A 19,726-nucleotide genomic window follows, 5' to 3' on the forward strand; every position below is an offset into this window, starting at 1 on the left:
GTGAAGCGGGTCCGCAGGCCTAAGGGGCCAACTCAACGCAGTCATCTCCGGAGAAGCGGCTGACGCGGACGAGCAGAGGCCTCCAGTCCGCGTCTGCCCATCCGCAGGGCTCAGGAGGCCGCATAGCCACGGTCGAGAGCTGCCGGGAGTGGGCAGGGGCCAGCGCCCCCCAGCCCCCGCTCCTCCCACAGAGAGACTGCGCAGAGCCGGCTCCATGTTTCACAACTTTAATAGAATATTCTAACTATTCTGTACAAATTGAAAACACCGTATTCAGTTACAAATGTTATTAGCAGTAAGGCCGAGCACTCTACAGGCCTGGTCACAGTGTGGAACACGTCCCCGGCTGCCAGAGACCATGGTCGCACACTCAGAAACCCCACACGCCAGCCAAGAACAGGTCACTCTGAACCCAGGGCTTTTAGAACAAGGCGGGCGCGGGGCCAGGAAGCGGGGGTAGTGCGAAAGCGAGACTTGACACGGACACACCAGAGGACCCTCACCTGCGCCCGCAGGCCCGCCACCCCCCAGAGCCGGGCGGTCTGTATGTCATGAAAACGAGCTCCCGCCCTCCGCCGCGGGCAGGACGGAGCGAGGTTCCCTCTCCACGGGCCTTGTTCCCCTGGGAGCCACCCCCCTCCCCGCTGGGCGAGTCGCCAGGTCACCCGTCACACACATGGTTTCTGAGAGTGTAAGGACAAGTGACAGCAAGTGTCCCAAGCCCTCACCAGCAGGAAAGAATAAATAAATATGAGGATGAACCACAAACACTCGTGCCTCAGGGCTGGGGCGCCCCGGCCGCACCCCGAGGGACACAGAACCAGAGACAGAGTGTTCTACGGAGAACAGGACCCTACGCCCCGCAGCTCTTCGGAGACCGCCAGAGCGCAGGAGACTGAGAGGTGGGAGACAGAGAGCACGCAGGTTTCTTCAGGGGAAGAAGAATCCAGTCCGACGGTGGAGGGGCATGACTGGTTCTAGAGGCCCCGGAACCCCCCCCCCCCGACATCTGCTCTTGGCATCGCCTGCCCTTCCGCCACCCCCTTCCCCTGGGGTCTGTGGGGCCCTCCCGGAGGCAGGGCCTGGGAAAGTCCACTGGGCTGCACCCAAGGCCGTAGAGGGTGCTAGAATCAAACCTCCTATTTCTGAAATGCATTTAAGTTGCCACTGTACAGGTTAAGCAAAATAATAAGGATAAAGGAAAAGTTAAAGTCAAAATCATGCACTTGGAAACAAGTTAGAAGAAAGCACTGCCAATACGGTGGTGGGGCCGCCGCGACAAGTCCCGCCGCTGCCGCCGGGGGCGCTCGCTCCTCACTGCTGTTTGCACTCCGAGGGCTGGCTGGGCTCCTTCTGTCAACGAGAGAAGACAGGACTTGTAGGAAACTGTGTCGTCAACCTGTTAGCTCCAACCAGCAGTACAAGCCAAGACTCGACTTACTACCTTCGTTCTCACTGACCAAACGGTTACCGCAGACGGACTCTACGGCGGTAACAAAACATCGGCAACTTCCCACGAACAGTCTCACCGGGGCCGCCTTTCTTGGTGGGAGACAAGCCCGGACTGTAAGTCATGGCCCAGGCACCGGGAAGGAGGAGCGCCTCGGGGTCACGGACACTCATCAGTGTCAGGGGAGCCACGCTCCAAAGTGACATGGAAGCCTCGGCGTCTCAGGCAAGCCCCCGACCCTGCCCACGTGACACGCCAGCCGGCCCCCCCTCTGTCCCCTGCCATCTGAAGGCAGGCTCCGCACCGGAAACGAAAAGGTGCCACTCCGGGGTGGGCCGGAGGCGGCCGAGTAGCTCCGCCAGCCCCGCGGCAGCCGCCCACCGCCGGGAGGCCGCGCCAACAGCACCACACACAGCCTCGGCCCTCTAGGCCCTCCCCAAGTGGGAATTCTATCCTTCCAGAAAGGCAGCAGGGAGAGACCAGGCCCCCTGGCAGAGAAGCACGTCCCCGTCAGGACAATCTAACCCCCCTCTCAGCGTTCAGAGCACATCCGGCAGGCCCACGGGTTCTGCGGGGAGGCCGACATCGCAGCCTGAGACCCGGACCACCCAATCACCATCGTTCCGGGCAAATACACGTACTCATCAATGGCCTCTAATTCTTGGCTGCCAAGATTACAAATTACTTTCATGCAATCTGCCAAGCCTATGGAGTCTTAAAAAAAAAACCACCCCCCAAACATGGAGATAATGAATCTTCCATGGCTGAAACTGGGATTCCATTCTTTGAGAAATGACGAAAAAAATCACGTGTTGAGGATGCAGAGAGACAAAACCATGATCTTGGACCTGAGTCTAAGAAAGTCTCATGGAAAAAGCACAGGGATGCAGCCAGGAACCCCCCAGGTCTCTGCCCAGCAACGGGCCACCCTGGGAGGGGTGTCCTGGCCTGGGCGTCACATGCGCCTCTGGAATTCTGCTGAAGAACGAACCAGGCCCCCAAACGGAACACGTCTGACCAGAAATCCAGGCGGGAAAAGATCAGAAGCAGACTCTGGATCTGGAGGCAGCCCCGGCTGTCAGGAGTGGCCGGGGAAGCGGGAGGCGCACCCGGCTCCAGGTGGCCGTAGCACGGGGTGGGGGGAGGGGCAGGCGGCTTTTTGAGGGTGAAGGGAGAAGCGATGTGTTTCCACAATCGTGTCTGCAGGACGGAAGTGGGTTAGAGAAGACGGAGCTAGGCAAGTGGCTCTGCGGGGGGATGTGGTAGGAACGGGGCGGGGGCGCAGCCCGGGAGGGACTCCTGCTGCTCTGCCTTTCTGTGTACGGACGAGTCGGACACAGGCAGCGTTTTGCAACAGCAGGCCTGACTCAATTCACAGTACGCTGTGAGTCATTTCAGATGCGGACTTTTTTTTTCTTTTTTAAGATTTTATTTATTTATTTGACAGAGAGAGATCACAAGCAGACAGAGAGGCAGGCAGAGAGAGAGAGAGGGAAGCAGGCTCCCCGCCGAGCAGAGAGCCCGATGCGGGACTCGATCCCAGGACCCTGAGATCATGACCCGAGCCGAAGGCAGCGGCCCAACCCACTGAGCCACCCAGGCGCCCTCAGATGCGGACTTTTAACCCGGAAAACGTATTATCCGTTTGTTTAAAACACATTCAGTAGCTTGGGGGATCAAGCCTGCCGGAGGTAACGGGCCTCACTGACGCTGCCGGCTGGAAGGCAGGCAGGCAGGCGGCCCCACCTCTGGGGACAGCAGCCACATGGACACACGTCCTGGGCTGTAAAGTCCACAGAGAATCCCGAAGCTTCTGACGTGAATTTTACAACGAGACACCGCTGGGTTCCAGCCTGGGACACAGGCCGAGACAGGACTACAACTAAACCCTGCATCCTCCGTCTCAGGCCACGAAGTCCGTTGGCAGCCTGGTCATCCGATGCCCTGATTATCGCGGGAGAGGAGTCCGGTGTTTCCAAGGCACAAACTAACAACCCGAATCCTGCATGTCAGGGAACCACTTCAAAGCCACGGTGTAACAGAACGGGGGGAATAAGCCACCGTGCACACGGCTGGCCCCTACAGCTTCCCAGGGGCCCACAGCCGGGGCCCAAGAGCCTGCGGGACAGCAGAGGGCAGGGCCCCCGCAGCAGACCGGCTGCCAGCCTGGGGCAGCCCAGTGGCTATGCCACAGGAGGGTCCCCCTGACCCAGAGACAGGCTGAACAGGTAAGGCATGCCTTCCCGGGCGGGAGGGGTGGGGGAGCAGGTCTTGGGGGATGTTTTTCAGACAAGTGGTACAGCAGGAAACAAGGTCCACGGAATGCACTGTCCTGTCCACGGCAGTGATCAGACCCGCCCCCTTCAACACACAGGACCCGCGGCGTCCGACCACCTCCCCTCGTTACCACGTTGCCTTGCCAGGAGGTGAGTGTGCTTCCGCTCAGTTCTGAGAGCGAGCCCGCGGGAGCGGGACAGGAAGGCCTCGCGGAGACTCTCAGAGGCCCGTGGTCTGCGAGACTGTCGGCACCGGCAAGCCGCTGCGGCACAGAGCTCTGGCTCTCACAGGCCCTGCTCCCCACACTGACCGCGGCTACTCGGCACCAGCCCCAGCCACTTCCCGGGGGCGACCATCAGGGCACCTGCCTCCCGGAGCATCTTCGGACCAGTGCCCCCCGCCCTGCCCTCCGGAGGACTGTGTCCCACAAGGGAGGGAACGGATGGCTGGAACAGAGACGCAACGGCCCACGCCACGGGGGCTATTAACACCAGCACATTCCAAGTTCAGGTGGCCCTCTACGACCCGCTGGTCTGCACCCCACCTGAATTTAAGTAGAAACAACTGACAGAAAGAGCGCAGCAGCTGCTTCCTGCCGCGCGGTCGCAGCTAGTGCGAACACAGGCTTCCCGGGGCCTGGCGCTCACCTCCCGGGGCCCCGCGCCCTGTGCTCTTCCTGGCGGACAGGCCCGTCCACAACAGAAATGCCACACAGTCACACCTGTGACTTGGTCAGCGGCGAACACTGGGCTCAGCAAGGAGCCAGATGTGGTTTCTGACGGCCAGTTTCAGAAGCGCACACAACGGACGCCTGCGCGCTCCGCTCTTCTGAACGCGCTGTGCTCAGCCCTGTGCCTGGCCAGCAGCCTCCCCTCTATTCGCAAAGTCACAATAAGGCACTGTTATCAAGCACAGATCAGAAGACTGGATTAGGAATGAATGGAATTCCACCTTACCTAAAAACGCATGAATAACAGACAAAAATTACACCTAAATGGGGAAAAAATTGAAAGGAAGCGTCAGCATGAAAGTAAACAAAATACACAAAATTATATAGGCGGAAACAGCCGCTTTCTCATGACACAAAGGGCTTTAAGTCCTCGAGCCTGAGATGAGCAACCCCAACCCACCACATCTGTACATTTAATTCCAAAACACCCCTCCTCCCTCGTCTGCCCATGTGCGGACTCGGACATGACCAGCCCCCCGAAGGACAAGCCTCGGGCCCTCCTGGCTGCGCAGGGCTGGCAGTCCCGGCGCCTCCCACCAGGGACCCTCAGCTCCCCCCAACCGACAGCGCACGCGGAAACCCAGGCAGCACCAGTCCTGACCCCCCACGGCACCGGATGACTCGTGAGGAAATGCGCGTCCAGAAAACAGACGTGGCAGGAGACAGAGAAGGACAAACAGAAGGAAGTGACAAGTGACGGAGTCATGGAGCCCCCACCGCAAACCACCCTCCGTCTCTGCTTGAGAACCCAAACCTCTGAGTGTGCACGGCAGCACCCCAAAGGCAGAAAGACAGGCAGACACGCAGGGGACAGCAGCCCCGCCCATGAGCCCCCGAGCCAGGGCCCCCGTGTCAGGGAGCCCAGCACAGGGGCCCCTGCTCCACAGGCCGAGCGTGCAGAGGTGAGCACTCCCGGGAGCTCAGGCCCAGCCTAGTAGTGTTCACGTAACTTACGTGGTACATTTAAAAATGTCGGAAACCCACCTCCCACGCCTCCCTGGAAGCATGCACTCACAGACACGTTTGGTGCTCACGACAAACACAGAACCCACCACCACGCAGAGAGCTGGGTCACTGCACTGATACCGAGTGCACATTCCACTCTGGGCAAAAACAGAGGACGGACAAACGGACAGACTCCGCCCAGTTCACCGGAAACCCGGGTCACAAACGGCCAGAAGGGTAGTGCTCGGACAGCCTGTGCGGACGCAGTGAGCTACCTCCCGGCTTCCCGCTCGCCAGCGACAGGCCGGCCGGCCCGCAGCCAGGCCTGCACTAAAGCGGCTCCAGGCCGAAGGGATGTGCCAAATGGCAGCGCCTTCCTCCCAGCTCATGTGCCCGCAGTAGGCATCAGACCTTCACGTACAGTTAACGGGGTTGCCCGTTCTCCTCAGCTTTGTGTCTTTTTTTTAAAGCTTCCCCGCAGACTTTCAGTGACTGGCGGTACTTACACATAACTGATTACCTCAGCCCAGATGCGACTGTGAACTCTGTCTACGATGTTACGACTCTATTCTTCAAAAAAAAAATAGTGACTTCCAAAATTTCCTTCCCTGTACCTTTTCCAAACCTGAACCCAAGAACAGCTTACTGGTGTCGTCGCTCAGCCAGTCCCCTGAAAGGACGGCAGGTCTGGCAAACAAAGCTGCTCTCCTAGGCGAGCTCACGGCAAGAGCGCGCGTACGGCGAGCTGGACAAGCCCTCACCGGAGGCTCCGCACTGAGCACTAAACCCCGCAGAAGGGGCCGCTCAAACCTGCTCCTGGTGTGTTCTCTGTGCTGACTAGAGCAGGACAGGCGCCCCGGGGGGGGGGGGATGCGGCCCCATGTCGCAGCAGCGCCACCCCCTGGCCTGGTGTCCCCCAACAACTGACCTTGGGGTTACTGTCGGCGTCGTCCTCATCTTCTCCCTCCTCGTCACCTTCCAACTCCTGCGTAAAGGGGGAGAGTGAGCGGAGCACACCGGATCGAAGCTCTCGCCGGCCCACGCGCCCCCCACGAAAGCAGCCGCCCAGGACCCAGCGAGACGTCAACAATCACTGCCCGTGAGCGATCACGTCACCTCTGGGCACGATGATTTCTGAACACCGTTTTGTTCGCAGCGATAACGGATAAACACACCGCTGAGAACGTGACTCGTGTGCTCGCCCCACGTTTCCAAGCTAATTGCAGGGCAACCGGACACAGGGCCAGCCCCCGCTGTGTCCCCCGCTGCGCCCAGCTTCAACAGGCTGGAGGCCCTGCGGCAGCTCCACACAAAGCGGGTGTGACCGCTGCTTCCAAACCTCCGTCCGCTCTAGCAGAGGAAGAAGCCTAGCGAAGCCTGAGGGAAAGGACTCTCCACGTTCGCCACGTCTTACCTCCTCTTCTCCTTCCTCACCCTCTTCAAACTGAAAAAGGAAAAAGGAAACAAAATTTAGGTCTCGAAAGCACGAGGGCGGCCTGGCCCAGGCACAGTCCCCGTCAACCACCCCACACTGGTCAGGCCTGGGGGAAGCGGAAGCGCAGCCTGGCGTCTGGACAGAGGGCAGCACCCGCTCCGGGCCCATCTCGGGGGGGCACGGTCTGCCGCTGGGCACCTCGGCCCCCACACTGTGGGCCGGGCTCTGGCCAGCGCCGCGGGCCCACCTGCTCGCTGGCCCCACTGTGCTGACAGGACGCCGCTATCTGAAAAGCATTCAAACAAGGCCCGGGGTGGGCAAGGGTGCAGAAAAGAGACGGTCAGCGTGAGAAGGGACCGGGATCACCTGGGAAACTGGCTCATCTAGGCAAACCAGGGACACGATTTTACTATGCAAATCCATGAATTTTACTAGTATTTTTTTAACTCATACAAGGGTAAATATTTACATATTAGAAATATGAAAAAACCTCAGGGTTATGGAAGAAAGGCCCAACACTACAGTTGACTGGTCTTGAATAAATTTCTTCTAGGTCAGACTCCCGTCCAAACTCCCCATATCAAACTGAGATCAAGACCAAACACAAAACAAAACACACCTCATCCCTATGTCCTACATGACATGAGACCTAAAAATTAAGTAGGCTTTTTCTTCAGAGCATTTCTTTTGTTGGAGCCCACGCATATTCCTCAGTGACAGCTCACACGAACTTGAGGGCCTGGGGGCTGGCAGGGCCCAGCCTGTGCGCCCTCCCGCACCAGCTGGGTCGTCAGGGGTCCAAGCACGCCCCCGTGCCCTTACCAGCCTCTAACAGGGAAAGACCGTGGTTTGAGGTCTTATAGGCAATCACATCTTGGCTCAGATTGGAACTAGCCTCAAACAGACTCAAGCACGGATTTTCTGAGGTTCTCAGATCATTTCACTCTGGACCTGATGGGACCGTCAGGGTCCCGCAGCAACCACATCTCACACAGACATACAGCCGGGGTAACAAAGTCGGGGTACAGAGCCCACGGAACACGCTAGCCAAGCCGGGAGAACGTGGCAGACGAATCCAGCACTCCCGCATCCATCCCTCCTGCACCGAAGTCGGACCCCTGCAAATCCACCTTTATCCCAACGAGAGTCACAGGGCCAACAGGGGTTCTTCTAAGAGCCTGAGGAGCTACCTTCAACCCCATGTTCAGATGAGGACGCCACAGCACAGAGGCTCTATGGCCGTGAGTGGAGAAGCCAGGACCCCGGTCTCAGCAGGCCCGAGTGGGGTGCCCCCCTGCAACCACACTGCTCAGCAGCGGCACCTGCACCAGAGGCGCCGGGAGCAGACACGCGCGCACACAGGACCAGCAGAGCCGTGCACCACTCACCAGGACCAGCCACGCGGCCTGTATCTTACGTAAAGAAAAACACGTACGCTGCGTCTCGTGCTTTAAGAACTGACGGGTGTGTGATCAACGGAGTGCGGAGACCACCGGGCTAGAGACGGCTTTTCAGTGTGTGGTCACCAGACTCTGGGGGCTACGCTATGTGAAACGGAACATGCGGTTCCTCAGCTGCCAACGGACGCATTCCACATCCTTGGGCCTCCCGTGGGGCCAGTTCCGCCACACTGGCAGAGCAGGCAGGCCGCAGACAGCTCTAGCGTCTAGAAAGTTCCATGGACTGTGCTGGTCTGCAGACCGCAGCCCTAGCAATCACTCGAGCACTTGGACGATCCAACACCACACGGACTTGTGTGCCTGCATGTTCTGCTACCCACAACCACCTCCCAGCCCAGGGACGGACGAATGGCCTTCTCGACGTGAGCAAGTCTCAGACTACACAACGCTCACTGGACAGGCCGCGCCCCCCCCGCTGGGACCGCCAGCACGGAGAACCTGAGAAGCAGCCCTTCTGCCTCTGGCCCTAAGCTGCTCTGACCTGCCCGGCTCCTGCTGCCCATCTGAAGCCCTGACAGACCACTTAGAAAGAGAACCCAGAACCTTCCAGGAAACCCGAGTTCTCAGAGCAAGGGAACCATTATCTGAAACATACTACTAGCGGCCCACTATAAAACCAAATCTATTCCCACAAATCGAGACGACACAGCGAGCTGAGCCTCGGTTAGGGTGAAGAACGACCTCAGGTGACCGTCAGAGGACCGTTAGCGAGGCTGTGCTCCAGCAGGGGAGGGGAGAGAGGGGCCGGCGCAGCCCAGCCGCCCTTCCGTGCACCACGGGTTTCAAGTCTTTGGGGCCGGCACACCACAGCGGAAGTCAGCTCCGTGGGTAACCTTTTCCTGTTGCCAGACCTCTGCAACGGAGATTCTCCTCATGTTTCCAAGTCACCCAAAGCTTACGGCCCTTCGGCAGGACAGGGTGAGCACTGGGACATTCCAAGGGTGCTGTCCCTGGATGGGGGTGGCAATTTGTTCTCACAGCACCCAAGCCCTTGCTCGGCCCTCAGCTCCCGACCTCAGGGGGCCCCCAGGCTGCTGCTCAGGGGGCCCCACACCGCCGGAGGCAGGCCCCCAGGGGCTCCCGTCCACATACGTTGTCGTCATCCTCTACGGCCTCCCCCGTGAAGTAGAGCACGGCCCGCGGGACCACCCGCTCACGAAAGAAGTGTCCGATTTCGAAGTCAGAGGCCAATGTGAACTCTGAGTCTTCGTCCTGAGAAGGGAAAACCTCCACGTTAACTCGTGTGTATGGGTGACCCCATGCTGCCCCCCCTGCACCCACCCCTGGTCTGGGGGACCCAGCGCTGCTGGGGATGGCGGGGCGCTCCCGTCCCACGGGTTCCGGCCCCACCCTGCAGTGTCGTGAACACAGGGTACCCCGGGTCTCAGGGAGGAGAAAGGAGAGACTGAGAAGAAGGAAGCCCTACTCTGGAGATAAAGAATTTGGCAGCACAAAGACTTAAGGACAACACAAAGCTTACCAGTGACTCTCCATCTCCAGACGCTACGGAAAAACATAAAACACACGCAGGTTACGCTGACAACCAAAGCTTCCGCAGGCGCATGGGCGCAGCCACACGCGTAATGAAGGTGAGACAGGGCCACCCGTGCCTCCCACAGCACCGACTGCCCCACCGCCCGCGCCCACCCTGGCCTGGCCAGCTCGGGAGCGCCAGCTCGGGGAAGGTTCTCCTAGCCAGTGCCAGCAGGTGGAAAGGCCCATCGAGAGCCCCAGACTGTGGCCACCCGGTGCATTTACGCCTTACGGGGAGTGTACCAGTACCAGCCTGCAACCCTGCAGGACCGTCGGGAAGAGGAAAACCCTCGAGCCTTGCTTCCGAAGCTCCACACTCAGTGGGGTGACACCACGTGCGTCCGCATGGCAAGGCGGAAGGCGCTCACACGGTGCCAAAGTGTCCCTCCCATGAAACGGAAAGACTCCCCGTGGGCAGGAGGGTGCTGCTGGTCGCTGCCCGCCACAGAGCACCCCCCACGCTCCCGCCCCAACATGCGTGTGTGCGGCCTGCCGGAGCCCGACCCAGAACCAAGGGTGACAGGAAAGACAGGGACTTAAAACCACTCAACAAAGCCCAGTGACACTCGAATGATCACAGGACTCAAATCCGGGACTTGAGCAACGCTGGTTCAAGGCCGGGTCCTGCCAGGAGCTGAAGGCTCGGGGTACTGGCCTCATCCTGCCTCTCGGGGCCTCTCCCGGCTCGGCTGTTCCCCACGGGCTGGGCACGCATGTGACAATACCACCCCGCACCACCGTCCGTCTCGGCACATGAGCAACCCCCGCAGACTGAGATTTGGGTCTGGAGACGCTGGTCAAGGGCTTTTGCTCACGTGACTCTGAGACACGTTTTGTACACTGAAGGACAAGGAGGGCACTGGACCCGCCAGCTTCTGCCTCCCTCATTTCAAAACAGTCTCCTGGGTTCCGGCCTTCTCCCTGGCCTACATGATCAGCCCCCAGCGGTCGCTGTCTACTGTCTGTAGAGCTCATCACTTGATACGATGCGCAATCACTTTGAAAACAGCTACGTTTAGGTGTGATTTATCCACCAGACAGCTGACGTGTAAATTCAACGACCCCTGGGACATTTTTAGAGTTACACAACCATCACAGGACAGTTGTAGGACACTGAACGTCACCTCCCTCCAAATTCTGAGTCCACTTAATTTCATTCTGATTTTATTAAATTACTTAAAATCCAAGCTTAAGAAACCCTGCGACAAGCCACTGCGCTCAGGAACCAAAGCTGGTCCGCGTCACGGCCAAAGCTCACAGGCGACCACCAAAGGGGCTCCCTGGTCGAAAACAAGGAAACCGAACAAGTTCATCTGGCTACTGCCACCCCCAAACCAACACACGTGCATCCCCTAAGCTCAAAGACAAAGCCCAGAAAGATGTGGCCCGAGGCTGGGGGCGGAGCTTGAGAAGCGAGGGCCCTGGGCTCCGCGACAAAGTCTGGGTCCAAGGCTGACACCTGAGCGCGGAGCGCCCCCGTGGCCGAGGGCGAACAGCTCACGCACCCACCAATTACTGAGGCAGGGCCGGCATTTCCACATTTCAGTCTGTCTGTGTTCATGGACAACAAAGAGAAAAATGTTTGATCCGCGCTCCTCTAACACTGCGAACCGGACTGGCCTTTACATTTACAATCTCTAAACTTGAGAGATCAAGTTTAGAAAATTTTGTTAAGACCTGTCAGTATTTGGGGTACCCGGGGGGCTCAGTCATTAAGCGTCTCCTTCGGCTCAGATCATGCGCCAGGGCCCTGGGATCGAGTCCCACATGGGGCTCCTTGCTCAGCAAGGCGTCTGCTTCTCCCTCTGCCTGCCCCTTCCCCTGCTCGTTCTCTCTCTCTAATAAATAAAACCTTAAAAAGGAAAGACTCGCCAGTATTCACTCTTGAAACCTGCTGCTCACCCTCCACAAGGGCAAACTTTCTATCTTTATTTTATGACTTCGGGGAGTAAAAAATCGGAGTTCCCAAGCTAGGTCTTTCCAACTAGAAATCCAACTACTTGTGCCGTCACGATCTATAAACCCCAAGACCCCTCGAGTTCTACCAAGTCGTGGAGAAAAAAAAACAAAGCAGAATTTATGAGAAAGAGAGGGTGGGGGACGCTCCCTGAGCTGTGCAGGCGTACCCGGGTTGCAACCAGCGACAGGCGACGGAGGGGCCTGCAGCAGGACGGGTGACCCCGGGGCCGCCAGCGGGCTGCAGCACCAAGGTGTGGACCTGCCGGCTGGGGCGCTCCGGGCATCCGTCCAGCTTCCTCAGTGTGGAGCTCAGAGTGGCCGCCAGGCCTTCCTGCTACCCCCTCTCCCCCACCCCGTGAGCACCGGCACCACAGCTCCTGGCAGAGCAAACGTGTCCTCACTGGCCACGCTCGGCAGAGGACCCAGACCAGCCCCCGCAGGTCACGACGCGACTTCCCGAAGTGTGCCGGCGACGCCCACAGCGCACCCCACTCACCCTTCAGCGGGCTGAAGAAGTTGAAGAAGGAGTCGTTGGGGACTTGTTTGGTGATTGTTCTCACTGTGCCTCGGCCTTTATGCTTCTGCTTCTTCTTGATTGTTTTGACTGTAACGTTTTTCCCTTTCTTCCAGTCAATAACACACCTACGGGGACAGACAGCCATCATGCACACAGACACACGCCCTGAGAAATGCACGAGCGTCCCCAGTAAACAAGGCACAGGGAGAGGCCGAACGTGGACAATGTAGGCAAACCAGCCCGCCAACCGGCACCGCACACCTCTCAAGTCCAGGTGACGGCCAGTGAAAGGGAACGGGCCCAGTGGCACGAGCTGTCACCCCCCTGGCTGGGAACACCATCAGAAGCCGGGGGCTTCTCCCCTGAGACCCTCCCCAAGCATGTGTGCTATGACCAAGCCTGGTCAAGGCTGGGCTAAGGTGCCCAGAGGATGCTCAAGACCTTGTCACCTGCCGCCTCTGTCCAGGCCCCGGAGCACACCTGAAGTCACCCACTCACAGCCCCGAGTTCTCAAGCAGCTAAGCGAGCAGGACAAGCTGGAGAGGTGGCAGGTGACCACCGCACTAAGTACTGACTGGGGCCGAACGCACTGGGTCCAGGCTGCCAAGCGGGCCGGGCCAGGGGCCGAGCCCTGCACGCTTCCTCGCCTCCCAGCGTCTGCGGACCCACGAGGAACCCCTGGGCAGCACGTGATTAGTCTGCTCGGGCACACGCCTGGACGGCCCAGCCATGGGAAAGGCACTGTCAGGGTCACCGTGGCCAGGGTTTTGATAAAGCTCTGAACTGCTCCTCGGGAGATCCAGGAGTATCTGGTTCCAGTGAACAAGGGTAATCGTGCCAATTCAAAAATAATTTCCCAAACCCAAGAAACAGACTTTCCCAAACCATCTCCAACAAACCAAGAGGGCAGAACTCCAAACCACATTCCCTGGTGATCGCTCTTGAAATCACCAAGGTGCTCCCTCATGAGTCAAACACTTAAATGCCCCAGCAACTTCCGCAGCGAGCAGCTGCCCCGAACGCCCTGCACGGACCCCGCCCTTCTCTCAGCAAATACTCGTAGACGTCGTCTTATTGGTTCAGTGAGGACAGCGTCCCGTACCAGGCCTAGAGAGTCCAGTCCTGCATCCGAGGAGGAGACTGGGCCACCAGCCCCCACCTGACCCATGTGACCTCATGACTCATGTCCCAGCGCAGGCCGTCACAACCCCCCACAGAAGGCTATTGAACGTAAATCTTGGTCTACTGGGATTTTAAGAAAACTGAAAACATTTTGCTTTATTCCTAATTTCTTACTCATTAAGTTCTAAAATCATCTGTTTTTGTTTTAGAAAAAGTTGAAATGGCACGTTCTTACCCGTCACAATCAACTATTTCAGGACCTTCAAAGGAAAAGGGATCGGCCTTATCCGGCTCGGACTTCATCTTGTACGTTTTTGTCAGGACTGAATTGGTGAAGTAGTCGTTGGGTTCAAAGTGGAACTCTAATACAAAAGACTAGAAACAAAAACTCAGGTAAGTGCCACGTATAAACCGACAAGCCAGGGAGACTTTACCAACCACATGGTATGTATCAGAGCCCAGCGCCTCTCTGGGCACGATGCCACGGACAGAAACCGTTACTGAGAAGTTCAACAGGTATGGCCACGTATCAAGAAAAGCTTCTTCATTACAAAAATCAGCCGCACCAAGTTCAAACACAAGCGACAGGTGGGGGAACACCTGTGGTACTTCAGCCCGAGCAGCCCCTCTGAGCCCCCTCCCCAGTGGAGCCCAAGCTCCCCTGGGAAACCCTAGCTTCCCTCTGCTGCCCTGGCCTCAGCCCTCGGAGGTGGGGGGTCTGGACTAGCCAGGGAAGCCAGGCAGCAGCGTCCAGCCCTCCCCTCCTTTGGCACGTGGGCTCGGGCAGAGCACCGCCTTCCCTGTCACGCAAGGGGGCCAGACTCTTGGTGGGGTGGGGTGGGGTGGGGTGGGGGGCATCGACTGGGCGTCCTCAAACCACACCCGGGACAAGTTCAGCCTCTGTTCGCAAAGCGCCGTGTGATCTGGGGAGGAAAAACGGCCGCAGGATGTGGACAAAGCGGCAGACACAAATCTAGTCAAGGGGCAGCAGGGAGGCTCTTGCTTGCCTCTACGTGTGTATGAGCAATGGCAGTTCCGGCAAGCGCGCTGGGAAATCAGGCCCGCTCACAGACCGTACGCAGCTCTACAGAGGACCGTCTGACGATATCAAGAAATTAAAGTAAAACGGAATTCTCTGCCCCGGTAATTCTACTCCGAGGTACTCACGGGCTGGGAAAGCCACCTGGGTAACGGCGTCACCACCAAGTGCAAAGACGATCCCCTCAGCCCTCGTTCAGGGAAGAATGGAGGAGGCCGGTTCAGTAAGTTACAGAGACTTTACGAGCATCTGTGAGGCCTGCAAGTGCGTGTGACCGTGGCGAGTCACTCTGTGTCACTGTGGTATTGCTTCCTCATCTGCGAAGCAGAGGGAACAGCCCCCCACCCCGAGCTGATTAGAGGACTGACCTCTGGAAGCACTTAGACAACGGTTTACACAGGCAATGCTTGCTAAATGGTAGTTACTTCAGTTTTCATTACAAGGACACAACCACCAACTGGGAAACAATAGATTTAAAAAGACTGAAACCGAGGGCGCCTGGGTGGCACAGTGGGTTAAGCCTCTGCCTTTGGCTCAGGTCATGATCTCAGGGTCCTGGGATCAAGTCCCGCATCGGGCTCTCTGCTCTGCGGGGAGCCTGCTTCCTCCTCTCTCTCTGCCTACTTGTGATCCCTGTCAAATAAGTAAATAAATAAAATCTTAAAAAAAAGGACTAAAACCGAACCACTTCCACTAAGGGGGAAGGGGAAACCGCACCCTGCAGAGCTCGAGGCCCTGGCCTGGCAGAGAGTAGCCGCCGCACCCCACGCGAACCCCCTCTTGGCTCCTGGCCCCAGCCCCAGGGAGGCGCCCACCCTGAAGCTGGAAGCGAGTGCTCAGTCAGTGAGGAGGCTGCTAGGAGCCCAGAAGTCTGCAGGCTGTGCCCGCAAGCGCAGACAGGCACCCCAGGGGACAGGGAGGGCTCACGAGTGCCACACAGGGGCTCCGCCTCACTCCCTATGCGGGCGCGGGTCACACTCCTCTTATCTCCCACTTCCCTTCCCACCAGCTCTCCAGACCGAGCACGTCATCTCCCTTCTTTCATGTTCTCCTGTCTTTTCCTTCCCCAGGGCCTCTGTTTAGTCTCGTGTCACACACGACCAAGGATGAATCAAGAAAGGGTTCAAGGGGCGCCTGGGGCTGGCTCAGTTGTTGAAGCGTCTGCCTTTAGGGCCTTTAGCTCAGGTCACAATCCCAGGCCCCTGGGGTCGAGTCCGGCACTGGACGCCCCACTCAGCCGGAAGCCTGCTTCTCTCTCTGCCCCCCGCCGGCTCGTGCTCGCTCGCTCCTATCTGAAATGGAAGGCAGGGATGGAAGGTACAAATCCAACAGAAAAGGGCCCAAAGATGAGGTCGCCTCCATCCCACACCATTCCCTCTAGCCAGTCAGCCGTAAGCACACAGCAGACCCAACAGTGCCCGTGCTGAAGTGTGAACTGAGACCCCGCTCCCGCCTGGCCACTGCAGTCTGGGCAGACGGCACACGGGAACTCTGCACTACACTTGAAATTAATTCAAAACGGAGACAAAACCACGATGACTACAAAAAAACAAAGTGTGGAAAATACGTAAATGAACGTTCTCTGGCCTTATAAACGTTTACCTCCTTTCACCCAGTAAAACTGCACTAAAATGGATCTAAACGGAGGAAACCACCCAAGTTCTAAACAAAGACTTGGGGTCACGAACGCTGATGATAACGCAACAGCTGAGATCGGGGGGAGGCGGCAGCGGCGTGCGTGGGCCACGGCGTCAAGCGCTTCCCGCCTACGGAGGCGACAGCACTGTTTTCCGCCCGGCAGAGCCAGGATAACAGTGCCCACACGTCACCCCGCTGTGCTGCAGGAGAAGCAAACACACTGGCCCGGCTTCATCCAGACGCTGGATGGTCCGTATTTCTAATTTTACCGTCTAAAATAGTTCATGATTATTTTAAAAAGACAAAGACTAGGAGGAGCTTGACTCCGCAGGGGAGACATCTGGATGCTGTTCTTTACATCTCCCTGTTTTTCTCAGCGTTCCCCAGGCAGCATGCGTGACTTTCCCAACAGGGAAGGTGCCTGGCCCACGCTCTACCCAGACTAGAGCCCCTGTCTGTCTATCAACCACAGTAAGAGGGAGAAAAGCGTCAGACAGGCTGAGAAAGAAAACAGACCCAGGAAATCACCAAACAGGAGTCTCATAAAAGCAAAAGAAGAAAAGAAAGGATTGATCGAAAGGGGAAAAATTAATAAACGGAGTCTGGACCACCCACGGGTGAGAAAGAAGTGTCAGGAAAGAAAGGACCAGCGTCTTCCACGGCACGCTCCCATCCCCCAGCTGCAAGCCCGCAGCCTCCGACTGCCCCACGCGGCCTCCAGGGGGCGCCAGGGCCCAGGCCCTGCAATAACCCCATTAACCAGGTGCAGCAGGAAAGGAGTTCCCCTTGGCCTGGGAACAGGCATCACTCCAGCTCCTGCCCAGGCCCCCACCAGCGGAAAGGAAGCTCAATGTCACATCCTGTGTGTCCCCCTGCCCCTTGCCTCCAGCAAGGCACCTCCGCCAGGACCAGGGAGGGAAATCCCACGAAAGCTGGCCCTCATCTGTGACCTGGAGCCAGTGTTCTGCGATGGGAAGGGAGGAGCCGGACCCCAGGTTCCGGGCCGTGTCCCCAGGGCCTGAAGCCGAGACCCACAAGTCAGTCAGCCACAAGCCACTGGAGCTGCTGGGGCACCAGAATGGAGCCCGTCAGCCACAGCCAGGCTGGCAGGCCTCCAACAGTGCCCCCACGAGGACCCACTCCTGCAGGGCGATGGGCCCGTTCCCTGGAGGAAAGGAAAGGCTGGCTCGTCAGGTCCCCTCAGCGCAGGTCGGGGGGAAGGGCACTGTGTGGCGGCCAGAGCAGGTGCCCGCTGTTCAGGTTTGCCAGTCTGCAGCCACGTCTCGGGTCAAAGCCAGGAGACTTTGTTCACGGGCGTCTCGGCTTTCTATTAAGGTGCTGCTCCCGAACCAAACTGAGGGTCAGAAGGGAGGGGCGGGGTGTGGCTGCCAGGTGGCCGGTCCTGAGGAGGGCACGTGCTGTGATGAGCCCCGAGCGTCACACCCGACTGATGAGTCGCTGATCGCTAGGTCCGACACGGACGATGCGCGGGTATGCGCTCGCTAACGGAGCACAGCAAGGATAAACGGATACAAACATACAGACAAGAGCGAAGCGCCGCTCGTGCCTGAGTACATACCTACCACCCTGCTTTACAGACGTCAGATCCTCACAAACCTGGGAGACGCTTAGGAGAAAGACACTGTCCCCCTGACATGGAACAAGCCAGCCAAGAGTGGCACATGGCGTGGCGGACCCCACGGCCAAGGAGTCCCGCGCTACGTGGACTCCTTCACCTGCCACAGGCAGCCCGTGGCCTGAGCTGCCCGCCAGGATGGCAGCATTGCTGGGCAAGACCCAGGAAGGCCACGTGAGAACATTCTAGTTCTTGGTGAGCATCCTGCTCAGGACCAGCCTACCGCCCTGCAAGTGTGTGGCCAGGTGTGCACCTCCTGCCACGGCTCCGAGCCCCTCACCCTCAGAGCCTGACCTGTTTGAGGCCAAGCAGGAGCTCAGTCCATCAGCACTCACCATAGGCTGCCCAGGGTCTGAAAACTTCACCTTGATGTCCTGCAGGTGCTTCAAGATCGGCTCATCGTACTCCTGATTAACATGAGAAAAAAAGAAATTTCTACTGGGCTTTTCCCAAACACACATGTCCCCCCGGGGGCTCACTGTTGCACACGGGAGTCAATGGGAAGCCACACACATCCGAGCAGTGACAAGCGGTCAGCAACACGGTGCCACTTCTCTCTGGTCCGGAGCACTGGGAACCATCCAGGCCAGGCAGGGAGGGCAAGAGCCCGACTTGTTTTCACACTGCCACCTGCCGCCACTGCAGACAGCGGTCAACCAGGCCTGCCGGCCTCACGCCTCTGAACAACACCTCGGGTCAGCTTCGGACCCTTTTGGCCAATTTTCTGGTCTCCTGCCCTCACACCTTCCCCCTTGCCCATTCACAGTAAGGTGGGAAGGGTCTCGAGTGTGTTCACAGGCTTTCTGCGGTGAGGCGGCAGACCTCAGGTAAGAAGGTGAGAGCCAAGTCGTGGCTCAGCGCAGAGGGGCAGGCTTCCCAACAGCACGACAGCGAGACCGCCACCTCAGGAGATCGAGACACTCGGGTGAGCTGCCGGTCACACGAAGTGCCTTTCCACCCACCGCGAACAACCGCTCAACTCCGAGTTAAGGGGTTCATAAGTGAACAGTTACTAAGGCTAAACGCTCTCTGTAAGGCGGAAATTCGCTCACCTGGACTAACTCACTCAGCATATCTACGTTTCTAAAGATGGTGAACCAGAACTCTGGAATTCCTTTGGGGTTTGGCTCCTCCCCTGTTGCTGCTTCTTTTTCTGCTATGACTACTTTATTTTTCACGTCTCCCTAAAAAAAAGAAAGATGCCAAACAGAACACTTAGCACAAAACAACACATTTACATTCAGTGGCTTAACGCAGAGTGTAAATTTCCGAACCCTGCACAAGTGTCAAAAACTGAAGCCGCTGCCTTCGGCTCAGGTCGTGATCTCAGGGTCCTGGGATCGAGCCCTGCATCGGACTCTCCGCTCGGTGGGGAACCTGCTTCCCCCCTTCTCTCTCTGCCTGCTTGTGATCTGTCAAATAGATAAAATCTTTAAATTAAAAAAGAAAAACAAAAGAACAAAACTGCGTTCTCTGCACTTGTGAGACCTCTGCATACGTTCCACTTTTAAATGTTCCGAAGCAATCAGAGCACTCCCTTCAGAGGTGATTCTGTGACGTGGTTTTAGAAGGCGGTACGAAGCCATCAACCTCGGGGGAGGTGTCAGGTGCCGCTCTATGAGACGCCCGTCCCGGGACAAGCACCCAGCGCTGGCCAGACTCCAATGCCCCGGCAACAAGGAGCGCCGAGCAGCGTGTCCGTCTGACAGCGAGCAGGGGGCTACGGGTGTCCAGGAAGGAGCTGCTCGCCAACACCGGGGAGGCGACTGGACAGGCTACACGCGACATGAGGCGGCTTCTCTAACCTCGGGGCCCCGGGAACGGGCAGGCCCAGGGAGGTTGGGCACAGCACTACCCGGAGCCACGGCACGTGCGGCCACTCCATCCCGTGGCAGTCTCACGTGAGAACGATCGTGAGGGGCTTTTTAGAGTAAGAGAGGCTGATGTTTCTGAGCAACAAGGAATCGGTGCACAACTGGGCTCGC

The 19,726-nt window shown here is 58.1% G+C and overlaps 1 protein-coding gene and 1 non-coding gene across 6 annotated transcripts in view; both read right to left on the minus strand.

Annotated features, from left to right (window-relative positions):
- Positions 1-211: 211 nt before the first annotated feature.
- The window catches only part of NAP1L4 (nucleosome assembly protein 1 like 4), a 42,315-nt gene continuing 22,800 nt past the window's right edge, over positions 212-19,726 (minus strand). For 4 of the 5 annotated variants that reach the window (XM_046017033.1, XM_046017032.1, XM_046017035.1 and 1 more), the window contains exons 8-16: positions 18,794-18,925; positions 18,077-18,148; positions 13,664-13,803; positions 12,286-12,431; positions 9,778-9,800; positions 9,390-9,509; positions 6,817-6,846; positions 6,331-6,387; positions 212-1,353 (exon numbers count right to left, since the gene is read on the minus strand). In XM_046017033.1, coding sequence (XP_045872989.1) covers positions 1,315-1,353; positions 6,331-6,387; positions 6,817-6,846; positions 9,390-9,509; positions 9,778-9,800; positions 12,286-12,431; positions 13,664-13,803; positions 18,077-18,148; positions 18,794-18,925 — 759 coding nt within the window. In that variant the 3' untranslated portion in view covers positions 212-1,314. Of the gene's footprint in view, positions 1,354-4,683; positions 4,718-6,330; positions 6,388-6,816; positions 6,847-9,389; positions 9,510-9,777; positions 9,801-12,285; positions 12,432-13,663; positions 13,804-18,076; positions 18,149-18,793; positions 18,926-19,726 lie in introns of all 5 variants that reach the window. The other variant, XM_046017036.1, reaches the window with a different exon arrangement.
- LOC123950206 lies at positions 17,109-17,231 on the minus strand. Its single transcript, XR_006820196.1, has one exon. It is a non-coding gene; the product is annotated as a small nucleolar RNA SNORA54 (small nucleolar RNA).

Source organism: Meles meles, chromosome 8, assembly GCF_922984935.1.
Source record: "Meles meles chromosome 8, mMelMel3.1 paternal haplotype, whole genome shotgun sequence".
Lineage (NCBI taxonomy): Eukaryota > Metazoa > Chordata > Mammalia > Carnivora > Mustelidae > Meles > Meles meles.